The following is a 22,728-nucleotide window of genomic DNA, read 5'->3' on the forward strand; positions in this document are numbered from 1 at the left end:
GCCCGGCAGCAACGATATCCAAAGTAATCGTCCTCTCAGAAAACAGCTGCGTCCTCATCTGGGATGCTGACTCATCATCGATGGTTGACATCTAGGGAGAGAGAGAGAGAGAGAGAGAGGAGACACATCCATCTACTGTTGCCTTAAAGGAGAATTCCGGACTAGCCGTTTTCTTACCTTTATATGATGTTATTATATCCTGGGACGAGTGGTACAGTAGAACATTTTCATAACTCCATCCAAACTCCAGTTTTTTGGTGATATCTGACGTTCATAATGACAGAAACCTCACCACAGTGTTTTTGTCCCAAATGGGCTGCCGTAGTGTTTACAAGCGGACTTGGATGAAATCACGGGTGAAATCTCATCTTGCGAGACTTCCAGAGGGGCCCATCTAACACAAACACTGTGGACAGTTTTCTGTCAATATGAACGTCAGATATCACCAAAAAAATATATGATTTGAGCGATAAAAATACACGATCTAGCGCACGGACCACCCGCTCACGTTTTTAGCTGCGGTGGACTCGGGATGGAGTTATGAAAATGTTCTACTGTACCACTCGTCCTATGATATAATAACATCATATAAAGGTAAGTAAAAGGCTAGTCCGGAATTTTACTTTAAGGCTAATTTATATTTTGTCGAAGAACAACAAAATTACAACAGCATTACTCTCGACTGCAAAAAGCATTGGCACTTCTTTTAGTTGAAAATATGTAATTTTTGTCACATGATTAATAATAATAATAATAATAATAATAATAATGCATGTCATTAAAGGCAGAAATTCTCAAAAATAGCCCAGGGCCTATTTTACACAAACAGTATCGTACACCAGTCTTGCACACCAAAATTAGCAGATCTACCACCCACAACTCGTTGCATTGCGGCACGTTGTGAGCTTGTAAATCGTCTATTTTCGGCATATTTTGGTGTCAGGTTTAAGTGCTTCATTACCGTCCAATATCATTAATGATGGCGGATACAAATCAATTATAGTTTAGAAGAACATCCTACAACAACATTGTAACTAACAAATGACTCATTCCACTTTCATCTGTGTGATAACTAAACCTTTTAAAAAGATCTAAGTTGAAAGAAATGTAGTCATCTTAATATTGATTCAATAATTCATCTTAAAACATTCATCTAAACTGAAAATACATGCTACGTAGAGATGGGCTATATGTTGTATATGTTGTTGTAAGTACTGGGAGCTGATGGTAGGTGTTGTGCTCCACCTCAGCAATACATCTCCCAGTGGTCTAGCGCGTTGAAAAGAGGATATAGACAACCTCGTTCTCGGCCGATACCAACAACAAGCCACCAACATACTTATTTATATGAGCTATATTTAATTTTAGTCATCATTTGTCATTACAATGGGTAACCGTTTAAACGTCTCTCATCCCTAATGATACATGTTATCTCGGTGCACAACAGAAACATTACTAGTCTGTATTGATGGCTGATACATCGATTCAGTCTTTTATATCTGCCTACCTCACTGACGAACATGATGGGGAAAATGATGGTCTCCTTGATGAATCTTGTTGCACTGTTGGGACAGAGGCAGAGAAAGGCCAAAGGTCAGAGAAGATTGCATGAGGCTCAACGTGAGGCTGCAACGCCGTGCAACGGGGAGCGCGTGCAGCGACAGGGATGTGGGTCAGAGTTCAACTTACAGGAAGCCTGGCAATTTTTTCAGGATGATATTGAGCTGAGTTCTCTTACGGGTACGGATGGGAACCCCTTTGGTCTGGAGACACACACAATGAGCATTCGTTTAAATCCTTCACACTTTTTCCCCCTTTATTTTAGGGCTTTTTTTAAGCCTTTATTGATAGTACAGTAGGTACACAGGAAATGGGGAGAGAGATGGGGAGTGACAAGCAGCAAAGGCCGTCGGGATCGGGACTCGAACCCGCAACACGCTGTAAGGCTACATCGGAGCCTAGGTTCCCGAACATATTTCTATGCTATATTAACAGAGGTGGAAAAGGTACTCAAATGTTTTACTTAAGTAAAAGTATCAATACTGCAATGTAGAAGTACTCTGTTACAAGTAAAAGTCTGGAATGCAAAATTTACTTTAGTAAAAGTACAAAAGTATTGGTATCAAAATGTACTTAAAGTACCAAAAGTAAAAGTACTAAAATGTTTGAAAATAGCAGATCTACAAGCTCATAACGCGTCGCGATGCGACGCGTTGTGAGCTTGTAGATCAAAGGTATAAATTAAGGCTAAAATGGTTAATGCACATTTTATAATGTAATAATGTATATCTGCAAAGTAACTAGTAACTAAAACTGTCATATAATTGTAGTGGAGTAAAAGTACAATATTGGCGCTGAGATGTAGTGGAGTAGTAGTAAAAGTACTGAAAATTGGAAATACTCCAGTAAAGTAAAAATACCTCAAAATTGCACTTAAGTACAGTACTTGAGTAAATGTACTTAGTTACTTTACACCACTGTATATTAATTACATATCTGGGGACCCCCTGAAACCCCTCAAGGACCCTTGCGGGTCCCCGGACCCCACTTTGAGGACCACTGGTTTAGATAAGTCACAGAATACAAGGTTCAAGTCCCATTCCACTGTAGACCTAATCATGTGGGGTCATGAATACTTGAGTCTAAAAGATACAAAGTACCGTCTCGATGTCGAGGTATGACTCATGTTCCTCCTTGTTGGGGTTCAGCCCTTCAATGGCGTTGATGTATTTGGGGTCTGCCTGATAGAAGTGGGGGAGAGACATCACCGTAGGCGAAGGACGACCTGGTAGAAACAAGACGAGTTGAGTAAAAAAAAAGAAAGGGTAAGGGCGCGCTCCCACCGCACTTTACCTCTGGGGCCAATGCTTAGTCGATGCAAATGCTTGGACTCATGGTCTTGCTGATTTTCTCCAAGAATCCATGCATTTGCATTGACAAAGCATTGGCAGATTTCACCCCAGAGGTAAAATAAAAGTGCGGTGGGAGCGCGCCCTACACATCAAATCCTGTTCCACATAAAGTTGGGACACAAAAAAAGCGGACAAGATAAAAACACAATGACCTGTCCATTATACTGTATAGTGGATCACGTAGAGATATACAACTCTGCTTGATATAGGACAACTGATGGCTCCCGAAATGAAACATTTGTCCCGCGACGCACATGAAGAGAACATTGTCCTGCATTCAACAATCATTATTTGAGAGAATCGAGAGAGAGATTGAGAGATCGAGAGATCGAGAGATCGAGAGATCGAGAGAGACATTATTAACCCATTGTGGGTTAATTCTAGCCTGGTAAACCCCTCCCTCCGGAAATCTCATTTCCCTTTGATCTCAGGAAGGAGTCTGGCCTGAGCGCCTGTCTGGGCGTTTCTGCGGAGTTCATAACATGAACTCTTCAATCAACGTCCTCGCTCATTGTTCTCTGATTGACAGCGCATGTTGGCCAATCAGGTGGAACCCGAATGGAGCCGAGTGAAGCCGAGCGAAATGGAACGGCAGCCATTACAACTTTGTCCTCAGTTTTGTCCGCTTTCTTAAAACTTCAAAACGCTCTCAAACTTCTTTTTTGGATAGCATTTAGATGTTTAACTTCATATATGTGGTCAATTAATCATGACAGAGCCTATTTCAAAATAAAAATTCAGAGAACCGGGAGGGGCGGGCAGTGACACTCATGTATCCGACTAAAGTAACCGATTTTCGGCATGGCCCTTTCAAAAGTCCCCTTGCGTCACATTGCTCTGTGGTGGTGGTGGAACAAACTGCTGATTGGCTGAAGGGGTGGTGGTGGAACGAACTGCTGATTGGCTGAAGGGGTTGTCAGTCAACAGTATCACTCCCGCCCAGCTCCCGCCCTCAGCCAAAAAGCCAAATTGAACCCCATGCCAGACTCACTACTGAGATCAAATGGAAATGAGATTTCCTGAGGGAGGGGTTTACCAGGCTAGGTTGTTTCATTACTAACTTACATTGTGGGTTAATAATGAATAGCCTGAATGTATGCGAGTATAAGACAGTAACAGCTTATATACATTGTGGGTGGTCAATAATGAATAAATATTTAATCTGTTACTTCCATAGCGTCCATTGACTAAATACCATAGAATTCTCTGCAAACGCCGACGTCGAGCAGGCCCGTGCCCAGGCAGTCACGGCCCGGCAAACAGAAGCCCTGGTTGGCGGGGTTTTCTGTGGGGCTCTGCAGCACGTCCACCGAGGGGGCAAAGCGGTAAGCATGGATGCCTTTCACCGCCACGTCTTTCATATAGCCCAGATGGACGGACCTGAGGAGGAACAGAAGTATTAGTGGCTATACGTTAGGGTAGTTAAGTCAGATAACTCATAAATAGATTGAGACCAATAATAGCTTCAGGGCATTGTATTTATACAATGTTAATACAAATGTGAATATTACATTTGATCTTGGCATTCAGGCTCTGCTATACATTACTCCCGGCTATGGTATGGTAGAGCCAATGGAGGGAGATGGCGTGAGTTCCACAACATTGTTACATCATTTCTTTTTTAGCCTTTCTTTTTTTATCTACACTGTCGGGAGTGGAAGGAGTTATGACAGACAAGCACTTTTGGACATTAGCATAGCAATCACACACCGAATTCTGGACTTTTGTACTGAAAATCCTCCACCCGGCTGGGTGGTGGGAGAAACCCCCTTTGTCTCCGCTGGGACAATAGAGTTGAAGCGACGGAAACCAAGACCGCGGCCCGGTTGCCGTGGAACCAGAGCTGGCCTCGTCGTAAGATCGAGTAAACGTGGAAATAAACCCCTACTGCCTTCAATCCTGCTGGCTAACTCTCTGTGTGAGTCAAACAGTGACCATGATGGATGCTCTCCTAGCACTTGTTAAATTAAACACAGAGACTAGGAATACATGCATTGTTGTGCTAACTGAAACGTGGCTAATGGAGTGAGCATCTGATATTTCGATAGCCTGCCGTCCTTTCTACCACGTGACTTCAGCATTGTGATTGTAGCCACTGTTTACATCCATCCGGGAGCCAACAAGGACACAGCAATGAGGGAATTACACCAGCCTATCAGTGCACAAGAGAATCGTCAGTCGGATTGTGCATTCATATGTTTTTTCCTAAATTCCTCCAGCATGTCACCTGCAGCACCCGCGGTGGCAATATTGTTGACCACTGTTACACACCCTTCAAAGATGGATACAAGCTCTCCGCCGCCCACCGCTTGGAAGCTCTGACCACTATTCCATCCAGCTTCTACCGACCTACAGGCAAAGTCACACTAGCATGACTGAGGTTTCATTTATACCTACACAGCCTGAAATACGATCATTTTGATCCCCAAATAAGGCTATCCTATTGGCTACTGTCTCACCTCTGTGCTCCAGACTAGCTCACAGCTTCTCCCCCAAACCGTGGGGGGTTCCATTGTCTTCTAAATAGCCATTAACATCTCAATTGCACTCTGCTCAGTCAGTGAACCCACATAATGTTGTTGTTGTAGGCAGGCACAACGCACAAACATTATAAAATAGTATTATAAAATGTAATGGTAACTGCAGATTCTGTATGTAAAATCTTTATAAAAAAAAGCGTATAAAACAGCGCAATCTGTAGCGTCACATTAAACTCTTCAGTGAAACATGGAGCCTATTAACGCTGAAGCCACTGTCTTATTACGTGACTATCTCCATTGTCCAAAACACATGGATATCTGTTGACAAACCAATATTATTATTATTCATTCATAATAATAATATTCACATTATTTTCCGAGCGTAAAGCTCTCATTCTATCAGCTGTCCACGTCGCTCACAAACGTGTCTCCTCTCCTCCTCCCTTCAGCGCAACAAGTGAACACATTGCTATGTTCCACAAATGTGCTCATTCTTGCTCTACTCCTGCGCTAAATATCTGATCTACAAACATAAAACAGTCGCTGCTTCACGAACCATCTGCTTGTAGATCAGAATCAGATCTGTTGGCCCAGCATTTTAAAACTTCGCGATCTGTAGCGCACACTCTGTACACTGCAGTGAAATGGGTTGCCAAATCTTACGAGGGAAATAAGCATTCAGGTCTATGAAAATGTTACTGCATGCGCTGTGCCCCGAGAAAACACTGAGGCATGAAACCATTGGATTGTAAATGGGGTTTATAGCCGACGCTAATTTGCAACCCCAGTCCCTGGTTAGACCTTTCTATATGAATATTTACCTAATAAAAATAATTTACAAAAGGACATGCATGAAGCTCTAATCTAAACAAGTATGAAAAGATATTTATATCTGCAAAGTAACTAAAGTTTTCAAATAATTGTAGTGGAGTAAAAGTACAAGATTTGCCTCTGAGCTGTAGTGGAGTAGACAATTATTACCATTATAATGTAATAATAATAATAATAATAATAATAATAAGGGTAATAATAATAATAATAATAATAATAATTATAATAATAATAGAAAGACGTGGAAAAACAAGCCCAAAGTCGCTTATAATAAGCAGACATGGCAACATAGACTCGTTGCGAAGCAGCTGTATGCTCGTCTACGGGCCGCTCTGTGGGGGGTCTGGAGGTGTCAACTACTTGAGTTGAGGGGAGAAAGGGTGAGAGCGGTCAATGTAGCCAAAATATAACGGCTGGGATGGTATATATGGTATATATTTCATATTTATAATAAGTTTCAGAAAGAAGAAAAAAAACGGAGATGATTTGAAAGAAATATTTAGGAAAAGTCATGAAAGGGGAACTCTCCCAGAGCTTCATGAGAGAAGTTAATCCACTTTAAATTCTCAAAATCGGTCAGAATGATGGCTTAGTCATGCAAGTGTTAAAAGGGAGCCGGTCGTTGAGAAGGAGTTCCGAACCTGGTCTGAGGATACAGACTCTATGCTACAATCCTGTTTTCATAAGACTGACCAGGGGATGTAGATCTGTTGCCGCTGGGAATAATGTCAATGAACTCTAAGATTCAGTCACTGGTTTTATCAGTAAATGCATAGACGACATAGCCCCAAAAAAGACAGTTTGGATCTATTCCAATCAAAAAACGTGGATTGACAGCGGAGTACGTGTACATCTACATGAACGGGATCTTGGTTTCAGATCCGGCGACGTGGCAACGCGCACGGCCCTAAACAGCACCATCAGGAAGGCAAAAAAGACCTACACTGCAAAGATGGAAGACCATTCAAGTGTGGTGACATCAGGGGCACGTGCCAGGCGATAGACACCTTGACGGACGGCAAAGCAAAAACCCGAAGAGAAGTGAACCCGCCTGCCTCCCTCCCCAACAAACTGAACACATCAGGGTTGTGTTACGGCCTGGTATGGAAACTGTACTGCTCGAGAAAAGATAAGCTTACAGCGAGCAATGCAATCGGCAGAGCGCATAATGGGCTGCCAGCCTTGTTCAGCAGGCGGTGCTGTCAGGCTGGTCGCAGACCTTTCGTCTTTCTTGGACCTACCTGTGGATTATACCAGGGACAGTCTACTCGGGGCGACACACGCTGACATTTTGCGCCTTAATCCTATGTCCAACGCACTGACTTTTGTCTTTTTGTTTTTATAGCACCTTAACTAATGTTCATAAGTATATCATGCACAGTACATCTGCTGCTATGCTCACGCATGAGATTCCCTCTGCTTGCCGACGAAGGCGGTCGCATTTTTCTTTCCTCCTGACCCTTATCTCTCCACTCCTCCACCTCGCCTCTCTACACTGTACCCACGAACAATCCCGGGTGAAAACATGGAAATTCTTAACTGGTCGTTAAACGCCATAGACAAAATTTTCTCAACACGAAAATCTGGACCGGAGGACCCCAGCTGCCCCGATGGAACTTATTTAGCCGGATACATGGGGGACTCCTACTATAAGTGGAGAGTTCTGTGTCTGGAAGTTTTGTCGGTCGAGGACATTGAAGATGTCTATAATTTCGTTCTTATGATAACAGGTTTTTTGCTGATTGGATCGGGCATTGCACTTGTGTATCGGAACATTGGCAAGACAGCTGCCCTGGATGGAGCCCCCAGGCTGCCTGTCATGATAGTAGAGTTGGGCAGAGCTGGCGACTCAGACGGGTGTGACCACTGAACTGAAACGCCACACGAATAACATCAACGAGAGAGTCCACAAGCTGGACACCAAGCTGGACACCACCCTGGCATCGATCTTGGAGAGAGAGTCCAAGCTAGACACCAAGCTGGCATCGCTCTCTGAGAAAGAACGCATGTTGGACAACATCAAGACATCGATCTCGGACTTGAAACGTGTTGTGGATGACATCTCAGCCAGAGGCGGCACACTGGAAATCATCGCTGAGAGAGTCACTGCTCTGCGGGGCGATATGAACATGATGAGAACCAGGCTGGATGGGCCAGAATGAAAAAAGTAGATACATTGTCTGCTTCGGTTAAACGGATGGAATATGGATTAAGGTTCCCCCCCCCCACCGACCCGCCCACCCACCCAAGCCCCCCCCCCCCCTCATGGACACCTGTTGTTATGACTTTGGGTCGGAACCCAATCAAGGATGTCTCCCACAGCCTCACAACTCGCTGTGTTATCGCTTTGACACCAGCGAACGAGATAACTGGACTGGGTGAAACACCAAGGACAAACTCCAGGCCTTACTCTCTACACAGACAAACACACGGATCTCATGAATGTAACATAACCCGCGCACACGCCTTCGCTTCCCCGCACCTGCTCCCCCCCCCCCCCCCCCTCTCCTCCCCCCCTGGGCTCCTTTTTTCGCTCCCCTCACGCACTGCCTCAGGGCGTGAGAGTAGTGCTTTTTTGCCCATTCCATTCCACCCCCCCCCCAATTCTTTCAATGAGGGAACAGGGCGCATGCGCACGCAGCGACCGGCAGAGAGAGATATGTTTAATGTATGTAATATGTTTTGCTAACTCTTGCTTTTGCCCTTTTGCCCTTTTGGGACATTAAACCCACCTTTTTTACATCTGTAAACCTGTGATGTGACAATAAAGCTGATTCTGATTCTGCTCAGCACATTAGCAGACAACCATTTAAGAGCATGGAGATATACATCAATAACAAACCCCCCAGGGGAAAACAGAGCCCTTTGGTAAAGCAGAGCCTACTGGTGGTGGGAGAAAAACAAAGCACATTCAACATCAGTGGTAGCACGAGGAAGGGCCATGAATCAGGTGAGCTTATAAGTAGACCGTCAATTTGGTCAGCTGCTTGACACGTCACATACAGTACATAGATAGATAGTGCTGCACATTTGTGTAAACCTCTCGAGCGTGTCTGCCTGAACCAGCGTGCAGGCTAAGCATCATTTATTTTCCAAACAGTAGGTCAGGAGCCATTTTTGGGTCGCTGGCCTATTTTTAAGGGCTGTGAGTAAATGTCCCTTTGTTTGTTTCCTACATTTTGTTTTTTATTATTATTTCAAAAGATAAAAAAAAATAAAAAAATAAACATAACACATTTTTCATGAATTAAAAACAAACATTAAAAAAAAAAACATAAATAAAATAACCAAAACAAGAAAATAAATAATCCATGAATGAAAACAAAATTAAAAAAATAGTCTTGAAGGAACACAGTTGATTGATTGATCATTGAAATAAACATGCTCTGAAAACACACACGGCCCATCTGGCCGAATGGGCGGGCCGTGAATGATTTAGAAATGTTCAAGTAGGCCATGCATTCACAGAAGGTCAGGAAACACGGCTGTAAACACATTTTGTTTACAGCAGTGTTTCCCAACCTTCACTTAATGTGACCGCTTTTGATAAAGAGCAAGTCATTGCATACGTTTTTTCATTTAATATGAAAGCATAAAATCATATCAAAAGAATGAGATATTTGGTAATTAGATTGAGTGAATAGTTTTAAAACTGCAGTTTATTGAACTAAAGTCAAGTTAAAAAACGTAAGCAGAGAAATCACCATTCCTATGAGCTATCTGTCCCATCAGCGACCCCTGCTTTCCCACTGGATCGTAGTAACTTCAACTTGGCGACGCCCCTAGTCACTGCTTCGTTTAGGTTCAAGATTACATAACTTTTGATATGCTATTGGCTGTTTGTGTAATAATGAAAATCCGCCTGTATAGCAAAATAACAAAATATGAAAAGCTACTCCTACGGAAAGGCTTATAAGGACTAGCTATTTACTCATGATGCAATTTGTCTTTCATAGCAGATACATCATGATAATCCCCACATATAACAAAACACTAAGAGAGTATGTAGCCTAATACCATAATGTAGCCTAATAAATAATAGTAAAACATCCGACTTCACTGTAGTAGTCTTTTCATTAATGATATTTTAGGCTGTCGTGAAAGTTTATATTTATAAAAACAAAAGTAGTGGTAGTAGTTGTGAATTAGCAAACTAGACACACTAGACTGGCGAAATCCTTTATCCTCATAAGCGCTAATGCACGCAACTGTTTTGGCCAGGTATTATTTTTGTTGTTTCTCATAAGAACCCGTCCGCTGTCCTTCAACAACTCAGCCGTCTGCCCGAAAGCGGGTGCGCGTCTCATCATGCTTTGCAGGATTTGCATTTCTTTTGTCTGCTGGGCTGCTCTTTGTTTCCTGTATGCATGGTCTTTGAGACCAAAAGTTTGCCTCTGCCCCCAGCTGGAACCGGCTGGAACCAGTGGTCCAGGAAGCTTTCCAATAGCTACATTTATGGTATATACATAACGGTTTTAACAAAATATCATTGTTAATACATCTTTCTTTGAGAATTACATTAGACAAGCCAACAGACTAGTGATACCTTTCGAAACAATCGGGTATAAATTGCCGATTTTGCAACATTTTGGAGGAAACTGAGGTAATTTTTAGCAATGCTAACAATGGCTAGCTCTAACCTTATATCTTACCCGCATGTTTATGTATTTATTTCATATTTACATCGATTTACAGTAAAGTCTCTTCACACTGAACACAAATGTGTGTGGGGAGGAATCAATTGGCAAAAAACGACTACATTGGGGAGGAAGGTCAGGATCGGAAGCCCAGGTGTGCGCCTACCTGCAGAGGTCAGGGGAGAAGATGTAGAGCAGCTCCGTCCTGGAAAGCAGCGGGTGGAAGACGGTGCCGTCAGTGCCGTTGATCATGTTGCTCTGATTGGACGACCAGCACGTCATCTCCCTGTTGACAGGTGTAAAACAAGCCAAATCAAAGGCTTGGTGTAGCAGTGTTCTTATGCATGCGTGGCAGTTTGCCTCCCCACAGACACCACACAACCATATCACCACTCACATTCCATACAATAGCCAGGTAGCATGCTAAGATAGTTTGGAGGGTGCACACGCTGACGTAAGTCACCAAAGAGCCATTTACACCAAGCAGGCACTGTAACGATTTTATTAAGCTGTGTATATCCTGGGTTTAAGTTATATCGTGTTTATTCACATGTCTTTTACCAAAATCAAATCAAATCAAAATCTCTGCCATCCACTTGAATTTGAAGGATTTTTTAAACTATGTTTATAGTGCTTGGTGTGAATGGCCATTAAGCCTTAAGGCTTGATTTACACATCATTTCTTGACAAACTGAGTCCTGGTCCTGTTATAGCACTATGAGGCTGATTAAAACAAAACAAAAATCTTCCTTTGCCAAGTGGGAATGCAAAGTTTCACAGTAATCTGACACTGACAGGCAGTCAGACAGACAGACAGACAGACAGACAGACAGACAGACAGACAGACAGACAGACTTTGGCAAGGATAAATAAGTAAACAAAAAAGCAGGGTGACAGGTGTCTCTACCTCAGGCCGTTCCATGTGTCAATCTCCATGTAGTTCTGCTCCCCAGTGTGAAAGACAAACTCTCCTTCGTGAGTTTCATTTTTCTATGAAATAGAGACACAAGGTTCAGTGTGACTGCTGTAGCACTGACTGACCCCTAAAACAAGGACAAGGAGGTCTACGATGATACACAGTTAAGATCCGGAGAGTCACTTTAACTCATGAATCTTAAGTTAATGTTGTATATTTCATAACATAACATACACATTTAAGCCATATGTTAGAATTACTATAGGATTACAGGATCTACTTTTGCATAGACAGGAGAAGACCATTTGCTGGAGAGGCTTGCTGGAGGTGGGGGGTACAATTAACATTCTCTTTGTTTGCTTTGAAAGCACAGGGAACAACAAAGCCACAAGACACTGTCTCCATGTCTTCCTTCCTGGCCCACCCGAATTGTAGATTAGCAAGTTGATCAAAGAGTGATGCCATCACCTCTCCAGATAGAGACATTAACATTTCAAGGCTGACACACCCACACATTCTTTAGATCTCAAATGTGGTCACTACTATAAAGATAGACTGTAAAATGTAAGCTTGGTGTGTGCCACTCCAAGCCGTGAGGCTGTGGAGATGGCTGTGGAACTCTGTACTATGAAATAAACTGGAAGCAAGAAACCTCACTACTGGAGTGAAGACTCAATTCATTCTTCACCATTCATATACACCTCTGGAACATCAAACTAACTATACAATATGTCGTTGTTGGCAACTCAAAGCAATAGAACCTTTACCAGAACATAGTGAAGGCTGTGGGTTTCAAGATACCACATTAACTCTCAGAAATTAAGTTAAAGGTCCTGGATTTTACAGTGTACTACCTTCACATCTCCCTAAATACTGGTCCTCACCTTCCACATGAGGCCAAAATGTTCATCGAACTCAGGCCTACTCATGCTGAGTCTAGACAGCAGAGGGTCCTCGTAGCCCCACAGCACCTCATGGACAGTGCGTGTCATGAAGATGTCAAGATATTTTCCATACATCCATTGGAAGTTTGTGCGTTTAAATAACGATCCAACGATACCACTCATCACAGACTGGGGGAGCGGAGGGGGAGAAGAGACAGAAGGGAGAGCAACAAAGAAAAAGATTAGGTATAGAATGTCTTACGGTGACAGAATAGATAAATCTTTGTATTGGTCCTGAGGGAAATGCAGGTGGCATAGCAGCAGTAGGCATGAAACACAGATACAGATAATAGTGCAGCGATACAGCTCTTGTTTTATTGTATTGTTTATTGGATCTTGTTAATTCGATTTTCACTTATTTGTTTTAGCTCTTGCTCATTTGATTTTCCTATTTGTCTCATCGGTTTAAAAAAGTAGGTAGCTGATATATTGCACTTTTACCTCAGCGCTAGGTATACTCTTAGTTGCTTGTTTTAGAAGAGAATGCACTTAGGACTTCTGATGATTTGTAGTTTCCTTCCCTACCTATGTTGAATGCACTATTGTAAGTCGCTTTGGATAAAAGCGTCTGCTAAATGACTGTAATGTAATGTAAATGTAATGTACACAAGTGTAGTCTAGCGCAGTGGTTTGCATGTTGATGAAACTATGCCTGACCCAAACCCTAACCTTTAAAGGACAAGACCACTTTGGCAGAGGTTTGGGTTGTGTGGTTACCTTTTCATGATGTAACTCCAAAGGTGGACAAGAAATTAAACATAATCAATTACAATTTTTGCGACATATCGCCGCCTTACCCGAAGGCCGAATTTTAGACGACATATTTTAGCACGTAAATGAACACAAACAAAGTTGATTCAGACAATATCGATCATCACAAAACCCAGTACTGTTTGTTTAAAAAAAAAAGTTTACATCCTGTTGATTTTACTATTTTTATTAAGAAGAAAATCCGGACTGGATCGGCGGATCCGGATATTCAAATCCCGGATGAGGATGGTTTGGTGATTCTATGGATCAATGAAGGATCACTGACATTAGTCGAACGCACTTGTCGATCACATCACCTTTTCAGGCTGTGACCCCCCAAAATAATCATATTTGAACTGGGGACCCCCCATCCACCCTGATAAGCACTTGGAATTGTAAGAGTTGAGGCATTCCATTTAGTTTGACTCGGTTCCACAGATAAATATTGTGAAAATAGTAGATCTACAAGCTTGTAATCGTTGATTTTCTAAAAATGTGGCTCTTTGTTACATAATATGACGATTTGACCAATTTTTGACCAGTTTTTATAGTAGTATGCACTATGCAGTAGAGGTCTTCACGGGTCCAATATAAAGACCCGAACCCAAATGGACCCGCGAAAGTTTTACCCGGATCCGAATGGACCCGAGCCATTATTAGAGTTGAGCAGTACCGAGAGCTGTCGGTCCCAACCTGTATAGAACCGCGACATACCAGAACCGTACATAACCCGAGGCCCCGAAATGACCGAATGCAAAATTGTTTGCCAATTGTTAAAGATGGAGTGCCATGATATTTTTCAACCCTAAAACCTGATCATAAGGTATTATTATTATGTAAGGATTTTTTTCAAAAAAAAAAGTGTAGCCTACAGAAATTGTTAAAAAAAATGTTTTTAAGTGGACACGCCTCCAGTTCATTAAGTATGCCTGGTTCTCACCTTAGCACCTCCTCCACCACCTTAGCACCACCCACCTGTCCTAGTCCCTCCTCCTCCTCATGTCCACACCTGTTGTGTTATGATAATGAGGGGGAGGGTATGTTTTTTGGGGGCTCTGTGATGTCACTAAAGGGCTGTTTCTCTATTGGCACGTTTGACCCTCAAGATTTCAGCCTCCAGGAAGAAACTCCAAATAATCAGAGAAGACATAAAACACCATAAAACCACCTCCGGGGGGCTTAATGAAGTTCTATCAACCTCATAGACACACGAAAAATAGAAAAAGTGCAAAAACATGGCACCAGCTTAACGTTACTGTTAAGAGTTGTCTAACGTGTTAAAGTTGTACAGTGCAGATTTAAAAAAAAATGATTTTTAGCACCCTCTGCTGGTCATTACCGTCACTGCAGGCCGTTTGTTTATTACTGCGTTACCCAGAATTCCATTTGTTTTCACCGGAAGACGGAAGTGTTTCAAAAAGCGTTCTTTTAATTGTTTTATACGATCTGTGGATCGTTTCTCTTAGCCAGTGGAGCTTTAGTTACCGTGAGCTGTGCTTTCTTTTTCTGTTTTTTTTTTTCGTTCTTCGAATCATACAATCTGTTAAAATCAGCTTTTTGTTATTAGCGCGGTAGTTCCTGGCCAAACAGGAAACCGGTGCATTTCCGCTTCCATTTTCCGGCCAGATGACGTCATTTTCGCGGGACAGTCAACCCCGACCACGTTCAATAGAAAATATATAAATAAAAGGCTTTCGGGGGTGAAATTCATGGAGTGGGTGTTGTGAAACATTTGCCACTAACAAAAGATATACAATTTAACTTGTAGTTTTATTGAAAAAGTTACCTAGCATTACTTTAAATAAGACTTTCCAGTGGTGTAAAGTAACTAAGTACACTTACTCAAGTACTGTTACTTAAGTACAATTTTGAGGTATTTTTTATTTTCAAAGTATTTCCAATTTTGACTTCTACTCCACTACATCTCAGAGGCAAATATTATACTTTTACTCCACTATAATTATTTGACAACTTTAGTATACAATTTCTTAGAAGATTTTGAATATTATTACAAAACAAATATGACCAAATTATAAGCTCACAACGCATCGCCTTGCAACGCGTTGGGAGCTTGTAGATCCGCTATTTTCAAAAGATTCTTTTATACATATTGAACTTGTGAAATGGGACATTCTGCAGTACTTTTACTCTTGTACTTTAAGTATATTTTGATGTTGAATATATATATATATATATTGAATACTTTTGTACTCAAGTAAATTGTGAATACCGGACTTTTACTTGTAAAAGAGTATTTCCAAATTGTGATATCGATACTTTTACTTAAGTAAAAAAGTGTGAGTACTTCTTCTTTTTCTTTCTTTTTTTTTAAATTTAGAATAGCCAATTATTTTTACCCGTTTTTCTCTCCAATTAAGTTATTATGCCAATTGATTCCTCCCAACACACATTTCTGTGTTGTCACTGCTGTCGTATCCTACTCGAGTCCTACGGAGCCCCCACCAGGAGGACGTAGAGCCTTCGTCCTACTCCTCCCGCCCAACATTGGGCGGGAGGATTCCGGTGGATAGACGAGACCCTCCCCCACCCCGGGACACTTTTTGTTTACATCCGCGTGCACGTCGTGGCTTCGCGGCAGCTCTCCAAAGATCATCAAAACACGGTAAAAAACACTGGCACTCTGAGAATGAAAAGGATGCATAGTACCTGGCACTCAATGTGTTAAAAAGGTCTTAAAAGTCCTTAAACAGTCATCTGGGGACCCCCCCCCCCAAATCAAGTCAGGACGCCCCTGGAGGTCAGCTCACAGAAACATGCACTATGAATACACTGCATTAACAAACGTCTTACCACGGCGGGAATGTTGACAGTGGTGATGACGTCAACCTCAGGGTCGCCGCATGACTTCTCAGGGACAAAGACAAACCTTTTGTAGTTCAGGGCGGAAACCTTGGCACCGTTCTCCAGGAATGTCACGTTCTCCCTCTGCGTGTATTGCCTGAGGTGCAGAGGTGGAAGAAGTACACAAATTGAGGCGACACATTGTGAGCTTGTAGATCGGCTATTTTCAAATGACCGACATGTATATAGGGATAATGCATGTTTTGTAATAATAATTGAAATCTACAGTAACTAGTAACCCAGGGTTACGTATGTAACCCTGGTTTTATTAGTAGCGTAAGCAAGTGCTTACTATGGGATATCATCGCCCCCTGGCGATCACACAGAGTAAAAACAGGACTCCCGGAACTCCAATGACCATTGGATGAGGGTCTTGTGACGCAAAACTCCGGCGACCGGAGGGGGTATAAAACCCCTTGCGTCATAAGGGCTCGTTCTCTGAAACCTTCCACTCTGCACGCTCAGAAGCACACAGAGGGGGTTCAAAAATGTAAGCACTTAGACCAGTTAGACGCAGAGCAGATTTCCTGCATCGTCACCCCTTTGTAAAGGGTCCAGGATGCAGCCACACTCCGGGTGGAGTGGGCCCTCAGTCCCACCGGGACCGGGACTCCACTACTCACGTAAGCCAACTGAATAGCCTCCACGATCCATCTGGATAGGGTCGGCTTGCCCACCGCCTTCCTCTGACCTCGGCCACAGGTGACGAAAAGCTGAGCCGACCTACGGCCCATGGCAGTCCTCTGACAGTAGAGCTTGAGAGCCCTCACTGGACAGAGGCAATGCAACCGCTTGTCCTCCGCTGAAGAAAACGGTGGAGGATGCAAAGCACCCAACTCCACAGGGGCCTTGGCAACCGCACCGGTTTTGGACACAAAGGCCAAGTTGGGCTTTAGAACAACCCTCTTGCCATCGTCCGGAAACCACATGCAATCCCTGCTCGTAGAGAGCGCCTGCATGTCACTGACGCGTGTTGACGTACACAGGGCCACCAAGAGAACAGTTTTGAAACAGGCTCGAAGGGGGGCCTGCATAGTGCTTCCAGCACCACGTTCAGGTCCCACTACGGGAACAGAGGTCTGTTCACCGGCCTAGCTCGCTTAGCACCGGCCATGAACCGTTGCACCAGCGAGTTCTTACTCACCGACTCGCCATCGAATCCATCGTGGCAAGCGGAGATAGCGGCCAGGTACACCATGATGGTAGAGTAAGCCAAATTGTGATCCAGCCTGTCCTGCAGGTAGATCAGGATGCTTCTCACCGGGGCCTGAAAGGCCACCACCGGAGGTGTCTGACCCAGGCACCAAGTATCGAACATGTTCCACCGAACTTCGTACTGACTCCTGGTAGAGGCCGCCCTAGCCCCCTGAATGGTGGCCACCACCTCAGGGGGCAGCCCTAGTGAATTCAGACTCGACCTCTCACAGGGTAAACCCGTAAGTCCAGCGCCTTGGGGTTCTCGTGGAACACCTCGTTCCCGCCTTGCCTCAGGAGGTCCTTGAGCAGGGGGAGAGGCCACGGCTCGTCGTAAAGGAGGGGAGTGATGTCCGCTCTCCAAGAGCCCCATGCTGGTGGCACCAGCAAGACCATCCCGCCCCTGATCCTATCCAGTGTTGGATGGATCAGTTCCAGGGGCGGAAAGGCATAGAGTAGTCCTCCCGGCCATTCGTGCGCTAGAGTCTACCCCCAGGGACCGGTCCTTGGGCCCCATTGAGAAGAACCGCAGGCACTTCGCGTTCTCCGCTGATGCAAACAGATCGACCTGCGCCCGTCCACACCGGGCCCAGATCAGTCCCTTGTCTGGACAGCAGATCCGCTCCGCTGTTCCAGCCCGGTACATGGGTGGCGCGCAGCGAGGCCAGGCATTGCATGCTCCACAACGTCATCTCGCGCGCCAGATTGTCTAGGACAGGGGAACCCAAGCCTCCTTGTTTGTTGACATAACACATCGTTGTGGTGTTGTCCGTCCTGACCAGGACATGACACCCCGTTATGCGGCTCTCGAAATGTTTGAGAGCCAGGAAGACTCCCAGCAGCTCCAGGTAGTTGATGTGAAAATCCCTCAGGGACGAGTCCCACAACCCCCGGGCTGGGTAGCCCTCGTGGACAGCCCCCCAACCTGAGAGGCTGGAGTCCGTGGTAATCACTTTCCACGACACTATTGCGCCCATCCTGACTCCCTCGGACAGGAAAGGTGCCTGTGTCCAAGGTTCGAGTGACTTCACACACCGTGGTGTCACCATCACTTTCCGTGAGCCCATGGAATGCGGTATCCGTAGAGCCCTCATCCATCGCAGGAAAGGCCTCATGTGGAATCTGCCCAACCGGATCAGGTGTATGGCCGAGGCCATGAGACCCGCCGCTTGCATGCACGTCCTGTACGTAACCCGGCGCCCCAGGCGTAAGGAGCGTACGCATGTCAAGAAGCCTGTGCCACCATCGTGGTGGAATCCAAGGATATCCCCACGAAGGTGGCAAGTTGGGAAGGAATCAGAACGCTCTTCCGAACGTTGATTGTGAAACCCAGGGACTGCAAGTGCGCAATGGCCACTTTCGTGTGCCGTGCCACCTCCTCCCTGGACCTTCGCAGCCGAAGCGCAGGAACTTGCGGTGCGGTGGGTAGATTAGGATGTGAAAATAGGCGTCCTTGAGGTCTATGCTCGTCCACCAATCTCCCTGTCGTGTTGTCCGCAACAGCGTTGTTGTTGTGAGCATACGAAACTTGAAAACCTTCAAGAACTTGTTCAAAGCCTTCAGGTTGAGAATAGGTCTTACGCCCCCCCCTTCTTTGCCACCAGAAAATACTTTGAATAAAAACCTAAACGGTTCTGATTCGGAGTTAGTTCTGTGATTGCACCCTTGCTCAGGAGAGCTGCAACCTCTTCCCTCAGCGTTACGGCCGCTTGGCCCGTCGCGTGGGAGAACACTACCTTGTGTGATGGTGGAGGTTTGCTCGAAAATTGCAATATGTATCCTTTTAACACGGTACGTAGCACCCAAGGATTCGGACTGCACTCTTTCCATTTGGAAAAGCAACGAGCGAGAGGGTTCGTGGGGATGGTGGGGGCTGCTGACGTCACATGCCCTGTCGGGTTCCGAGTGACCGACTGTGGGGAAATCTTGTGACGTATGGTCCCGGAACCTTGCCTCGGAGATGCACCTACCCGACCCTGAAAACCCTTCCCGCAGGGGGAGTGTTGACAGGGTGACACCGGGGCCCGTCGGCGTGGCTTCCATATCACGTCGTCCGCCATGTTGGGAAGGTCGACAGGAACGGTCCTTTTGCATGGCGTTTGTACCCGAAGTGGAAACGCCGTCCCTCCTGGGGACCTTCGCTGGTGTAACACCGGTGTTACACCACGTAAACTTCCGCCCCACCTCCGCCCCACCTTCCGTCCGGCAGAGGGCGGCTTGCCGCCCTCTGCCGGAATAAAAAGTTCTTGACTCCATATCCCCATTATGGCGACTGACTGCGTGTGTGTGTGTGTGTGTGTGTGTGTGTGTGTGTGTGTGTGTGTGTGTGTGTGTGTGTGTGTGTGTGTGTGTGCTTGTATTACGAATGCTTCTGTTGATGTTGGCACTACAGTTTTCTAGTCTTACTGTACTATTTACATTATTATTGTACTAAAAATGATTTCGGAACATCTCTACCTGTAAGTGTAGGGCCCGATCTGTTTGACAGCCGCCTTCCCACCAGCTAAGAACACCTGGGGATTGGTCACGTTGAAGAAGTAATACTCCAGGTAAACAGGAGGTGGCTTCTTCCATGCCTCCAACGCTTTGCTCTTCTCTGTCAGAGTTAATTCCTGTGAGAAAGATAAAAAACAATGTTCAGAGAAACACACCGTGATGAGATGAAGGCATCCCTTTATGTCCCTAAAATCTCTAGGGAATAAAATCTCTATAGGGAATAAAAAATATATAAACACTTAATCCCTATTTTCTATTTGGTCGACCTAAGATGCTGAGCGGCGAAAATAGCATTTTTGCAAGCTCACAATGCATTATGCATATTTATTCTTTTATATCATAGTTCTTTTTTAATGTATTTTCTTTTGTGTTTTGTGACAAGACAAAAGACAATACAATGCAAAACAGGACGACACCTGAAGAAAAGAGGCAACCGAGGACCCATGAGTGTTATTAGCACAATAGTAGCTACAAGCTATGCGAACTCACCCTTTTTAATCGGCTGTGGCTCCGGGTCTGGAAGACCTGGGAGATCACTAGGCTGATCCCCACCATCATCAGAAGGAGTACACACACTCGAACGGCACACGATCTCCAAGACATCTTAACCCGACAGGAGTGTGATGAAGCTGTCATCTAAAGCTAGTTTGTGCAGCACACACAGCCCTGAGTAGGGTTGTTGGAAAAAATCAATTAATGTAATAATTGCGATTAGTTTTTTATCAATGATTCAAAATCGATTCACAATGTTTTAATTTAATATAATATATTAATTAATTTGCTGGTGAAAGTTACAGGAGTTCTCACTCTATGGTGTGTGTGATACTAAATGTCTGTGTCACTGTCCAGCTGACGCTCGTTGACACTCGTTAATGTTACTTACATCAAGGCAATTACGTAGTGTTTCTGCATCAAATAGAACTACATCTATTCTAGATTCCATCAAAGCCAAGAATGTTTACAAGCAACCCTCTCTGGTATTATATACTTTTTTGCTTGAGCTAATGACATTAAGTAGGCTAGACTTGGTTGTTAAAGCCTATGAAAACAATATGACGTTGTGAATTATTTAGATAAAAGTTTTCATCGAATCGTGACCCCAAGAATCGGAATTGAAATGTGGGACAGACAGACAGACAGACAGACAGACAGACAGACAGACAGACAGACAGACAGACAGACAGACAGACAGACACGGTTAAAGTATTTGTTCTACATGCTAGCCAGTTTTGTCAAAAACTGTGGGGCGAAGTCAACCAAATGCTGTAAGTGAAAATGAGCCAGTAGTTCAACACAATATTAATCATTATTCAATTATGTTGCATGGTGTTCTATTATTATCATAGTTTTAATACATTATTCATAATTTTATAATGCATTTCACTTTCATAATAAAGTATCATTCTATATATCGTTGCTGTCCGGCTGGAACCAGCTAACTAAATTTTTCCGCTTTTGTATTTTTTTCCCCATAAATCAGGGCCATTGAACACCCTTTACGTCTGTGTGTTGAATGTAAAAAGTATTAAAAAACGCTTCTGACAAAACCATCTAACTCTATAGAGCGTGCCAACGACTCGTCACCACGGGGGGTGTGGCATAGTAGCCGTAGACATACTTGAGGTGGGCAATGTTAAGTCAACCTGGTTTTTACCCCTCAAAGATGTCCGCCGCTACCAAAAGACACTTGTTGACGCCCCCTTCAGGATTTTTGGCACGCTCTATAGCTCTATTTCTGTAGCTGGCCAACCCCCTCCCGCCTCCTCTCCCCCAGTGCTTCATTGTTCAGTTTAATGGCCCTTGGGATGAAGGAGTTCTTAAACGGATAGTTCACCAAACATTTATTTTTCTATCGATTAGTCAGGCTATGGAGACTTGAATTCATGGATATTTTTTGTTTTTGTCGCTTTCCCAAGCCAATAACTTGATGACCAGCGGACCGGTAGGCAGCGGTTCTGGTAGGAGACACAAAGGAAATTCTTTGTGTCTCCTACCGGAATCGCTGTGGGTCATCTGCTTATTATTGGCTTAGGACTGTGACAAAAAAAAAAAAAAAGAATATTCAAGAATTCAAGTCTCCATGGGGTGACCAATTGATAGAGAAGAAGTCATTTTGGGGTTGAACTATCCCTTTAAATCTGCTGTGATAGAGACCCATCACTGAATGTGCTCGTCTGTGAGTAAAGTGGTGTGTGCAGTGGGTGGCTGGCATCATCCAGTATGCATACTGTCTAAGTCAAAGTCCCCTTCTCTGCCATTGCCAGCACTGATTCGAGCTCAGTCCCTGTCACCTTGCAATCCCGTCACTGAAAATAGCAGATTTACAAGCTCATATGAGCTTGTAAATCTGCTATTTTTGAATAGCCAAAGTATGAAATATGGTTAAAGTGGTTAAAATGATTGTGACGCTATGTTAGCAAATTTAGCTGGGGACCCCCTGGTAGCCCCCCAAGGACCCCTGGGGGTCCCCGGACCCCACTTTGAGAACCAATGCTCTATGTAAAGTAATGATATTCCTGAAGTGTAGCCAGCAACATTTTTTTTGTGTTATACATTTAATGCTATTTGTGTCACTTTACTTAAACTAAAGCACTCACAATGACCACTTATAGTGACTTATAATCGCACTATAATGCATTATAGCATTGTAGCATTGCGTATGATGCATTATAAAATGATAATAATGTATTATAAGAGTTATAATAC

General features: G+C 44.0%; 2 protein-coding genes across 2 annotated transcripts in view; both read right to left on the reverse strand.

The window, feature by feature from the left end:
* Nucleotides 1-20,577, reverse strand: part of LOC311057165 (lysosome membrane protein 2-like) — a gene marked incomplete at both ends in the record, with an annotated part of 49,998 nt that extends 29,421 nt beyond the window's left edge. The window contains one exon of the mRNA XM_084074116.1: nucleotides 20,512-20,577. Coding sequence (XP_083930242.1) covers nucleotides 20,512-20,577 — 66 coding nt within the window. The remainder of the gene's footprint in view (nucleotides 1-20,511) is intronic.
* On the reverse strand, nucleotides 1,686-16,250 carry LOC311056726 (lysosome membrane protein 2-like; the record flags this gene model as incomplete). Its single annotated transcript, XM_084073533.1, has 7 exons — nucleotides 16,138-16,250; nucleotides 12,661-12,849; nucleotides 11,768-11,850; nucleotides 11,027-11,146; nucleotides 4,108-4,292; nucleotides 2,661-2,785; nucleotides 1,686-1,763 (listed from the first exon to the last, which is right to left on the reverse strand). The coding sequence occupies exons 2-7, from the start codon at nucleotides 12,841-12,843 to the stop codon at nucleotides 1,686-1,688; spliced, it is 774 nt and encodes a 257-aa protein (XP_083929659.1). The 5' UTR covers nucleotides 12,844-12,849; nucleotides 16,138-16,250.
* Nucleotides 20,578-22,728: the final 2,151 nt, after the last annotated feature.

This window comes from Gymnoscopelus microlampas (genome assembly GCF_963454915.1).
Source record: "Gymnoscopelus microlampas genome assembly, chromosome: 12".
Taxonomy (NCBI): domain Eukaryota; kingdom Metazoa; phylum Chordata; class Actinopteri; order Myctophiformes; family Myctophidae; genus Gymnoscopelus; species Gymnoscopelus microlampas.